The sequence below is a fragment of the Sprattus sprattus genome (genome assembly GCF_963457725.1).
Source record: "Sprattus sprattus genome assembly, chromosome: 15".
Classification (NCBI taxonomy): Eukaryota; Metazoa; Chordata; class Actinopteri; order Clupeiformes; family Clupeidae; genus Sprattus; species Sprattus sprattus.
The window spans coordinates 1,079,915-1,082,414 of NC_137913.1; the positions used below are offsets into that span (position 1 = coordinate 1,079,915).

Below are 2,500 nucleotides of genomic sequence, written 5' to 3' on the forward strand. Positions count from 1 at the left end.
CGCTTCAAAGACGCAACGCGTGGTGGAGAAGGGGCGCACGCTTTAAACGCGCCGTACCATAGGAATCAATGCATTTGCTCGCGTCCCGTTTTTACAAAAACGCGTATGTGTATCTGAGCCCGAAGGAAGCTGATGACAGGATTATGTTCCATGTGCAGGACATTTGAAGTCACCGTACAGGATCTACATCACTGACACTGTTCATTTACACACACACACACACACACACACACACACACACACACACAGTGCCTCCCAGCACTACAGTACATGCGCTGACTGGGTGAGATACAACCAGCGACATTTCAACTGAACTTTCAGCTCTGAACACCGACAAAACTCTTCTCAATTTCATCTGTCCACAGTTTACAGAGAGTGCAATTCAAATGGCGGACACATTCTTGGTCAAATGTCTCAAACCGTCTCAAACAGACATGGAGACATTTGACGACCTGCTGCGTCCGATAGCAATGTCCTCAAGATGGACTTTGAGAGGACCGCATGCACCTCAACTAATGCAAGAAAACACAATACAAATAAAATGTATTATTATTATTATTATTATTTACAAAGAGCCTGTTATCAACAGCAGCTTTGGGTCCAAGCCCCATTTACAGACGCCACCTCAATCTTAAAGACAGATGCTTCCGGTTTTGAAAGTAAGGGCAGTTTATTAGTCCCTGAGATTGGAATCTCAAAGCCTGATGGTTTGCTGGTATCCGTTGTTGCAAGTACTGCAAATCCTATCACTGAATGAGCTCTCATCATCATTCCCATACCTGGACCTGAAGTGTTACCTTGCAACACAGGGAATAAACCTGCTGTTTTGTATTTTTAACTTTAAGTTAACATTGATAATAGCAAGGTTGGATATAAAATGTCTGTATATCAATTAAATGCTTGTTTTCTTTCTTCTAAAACAAGTCCTGTGTTTGTATACAGTTGTATTTACAACAACAACAACACAAAACACAAACTACTAACTCCACCATCACATCACAACACAACACCTTGAAATGATTTGGTTGCTAGCTTGGGGCAGAAACGAAAAGTCTTTTTGCAATTAGGTGACCTCCTGCATTTTAAAATTCAGTTATTTGCATACGATATCATGAGCCTCTTTCAGATGAGATGACACATTTGTATTCACTCCCCAATAACGGTAAAGTCACAGGTGTGTGTATAGTAAAGTGTGTGTGTGTATATTGTATACACACACACACACACAAACTCACATGCTCCCTAACTCACACACACTGGCTCCCAAACTCTCTCTCACACACACACACACACACACACACACACACACACACACACACACACACACACACACACACACACACACACACACACACACACTAACTCACATGCTCCCTAACTCACACACACTGGCTCCCAAACTCTCTCTCACACACACACACACACAGACACACACACACACACACTAACTCACATGCTCCCTAACTCACACACACTGGCTCCCAAACTCTCTCTCACACACACACACACACACACACACTCACCCTGGACGTAGACCTGCCCCCCCTGCATGATGAACTGGCTGGCGTCTGTGGTCTGGGGGGCGTACTGCAGGATGGTGGCCCCCGCCTGCGGCCCCCCAGCGCTGGGGATGGTGAGCGTCTGCAGCCCCCCCGAGGCCAGCTGCAGGGCCCCCCCCTGGGTGATGGTGACTGGGGAGCAGAGAGACATTTACATTAGTGCACCTCTACACACACACACACACACACACACACACACACACACACACACACTCACATAGCGTCTCACACACACACACACACACACACACACACTCACATAGCGTCTCACACACACACACACACACACTCACATAGCGTCTCTCACACACACACACACACACACACACACACACACACACATAGCGTGTCTCTCTCTCACACACACACACACACACAGCCACACACACACACACAGACACACACACAGTGTCACAGAGCAGTACAGACATGCAGTTGGGCAGAATTTAGTCTGACGGCCATAGCTGTTGTCGCCCCTCTGATCTGCCTCTATCTATTGATCTTTCTTTTAATGTTGAATCCAAGATGATTTAGCTAGTTAGAAATGAATATGTGTGTGTGTGTGTGTGTGTGTGTGTTTGATATTATGTGTATCTTCGCCTAAATGCTGTTGAGTTTAAAGGTTCATTATATTTGTTTTCTGATATCAGTGCAATACATTTGGCTTTCTTCCCGTATTAAGTTACAAACATTTACAGTCACAAAAACATGAACCAGTGGCCCTTCATCTTGATTGGCTGGTTTGTCTGACAGGTGACTCTGATTGGCTGGTTTGTGTGCCAGTGACTGATTAGCTGGTTTGTGTGCCGTTGACTCTGATTGGCTGGTTTGTGTGACAGGGGACTCTGATTGGCTGGTTTGTGTGACCGGTGACTGTGATTGGCTGGTTTGTGTGACTCACTGTACTGTCCTGAGCTGGTCTGGTAGATGGAGGGGGAGGT

General features: G+C 45.9%; 1 protein-coding gene across 2 annotated transcripts in view; it reads right to left on the reverse strand.

Annotated features, from left to right (window-relative positions):
* The window catches only part of LOC308376746 (cAMP-responsive element modulator-like), a 28,609-nt gene that overhangs the window by 16,739 nt on the left and 9,370 nt on the right, over nt 1–2,500 (reverse strand). For both annotated transcript variants that reach the window (XM_080853202.1, XM_080853201.1), the window contains 2 exons: nt 2,461–2,500; nt 1,524–1,691 (listed from right to left, as the gene is read on the reverse strand). The exon at nt 2,461–2,500 is cut by the window's right edge and continues 109 nt beyond it. In XM_080853202.1, coding sequence (XP_080709328.1) covers nt 1,524–1,691; nt 2,461–2,500 — 208 coding nt within the window. The remainder of the gene's footprint in view (nt 1–1,523; nt 1,692–2,460) is intronic.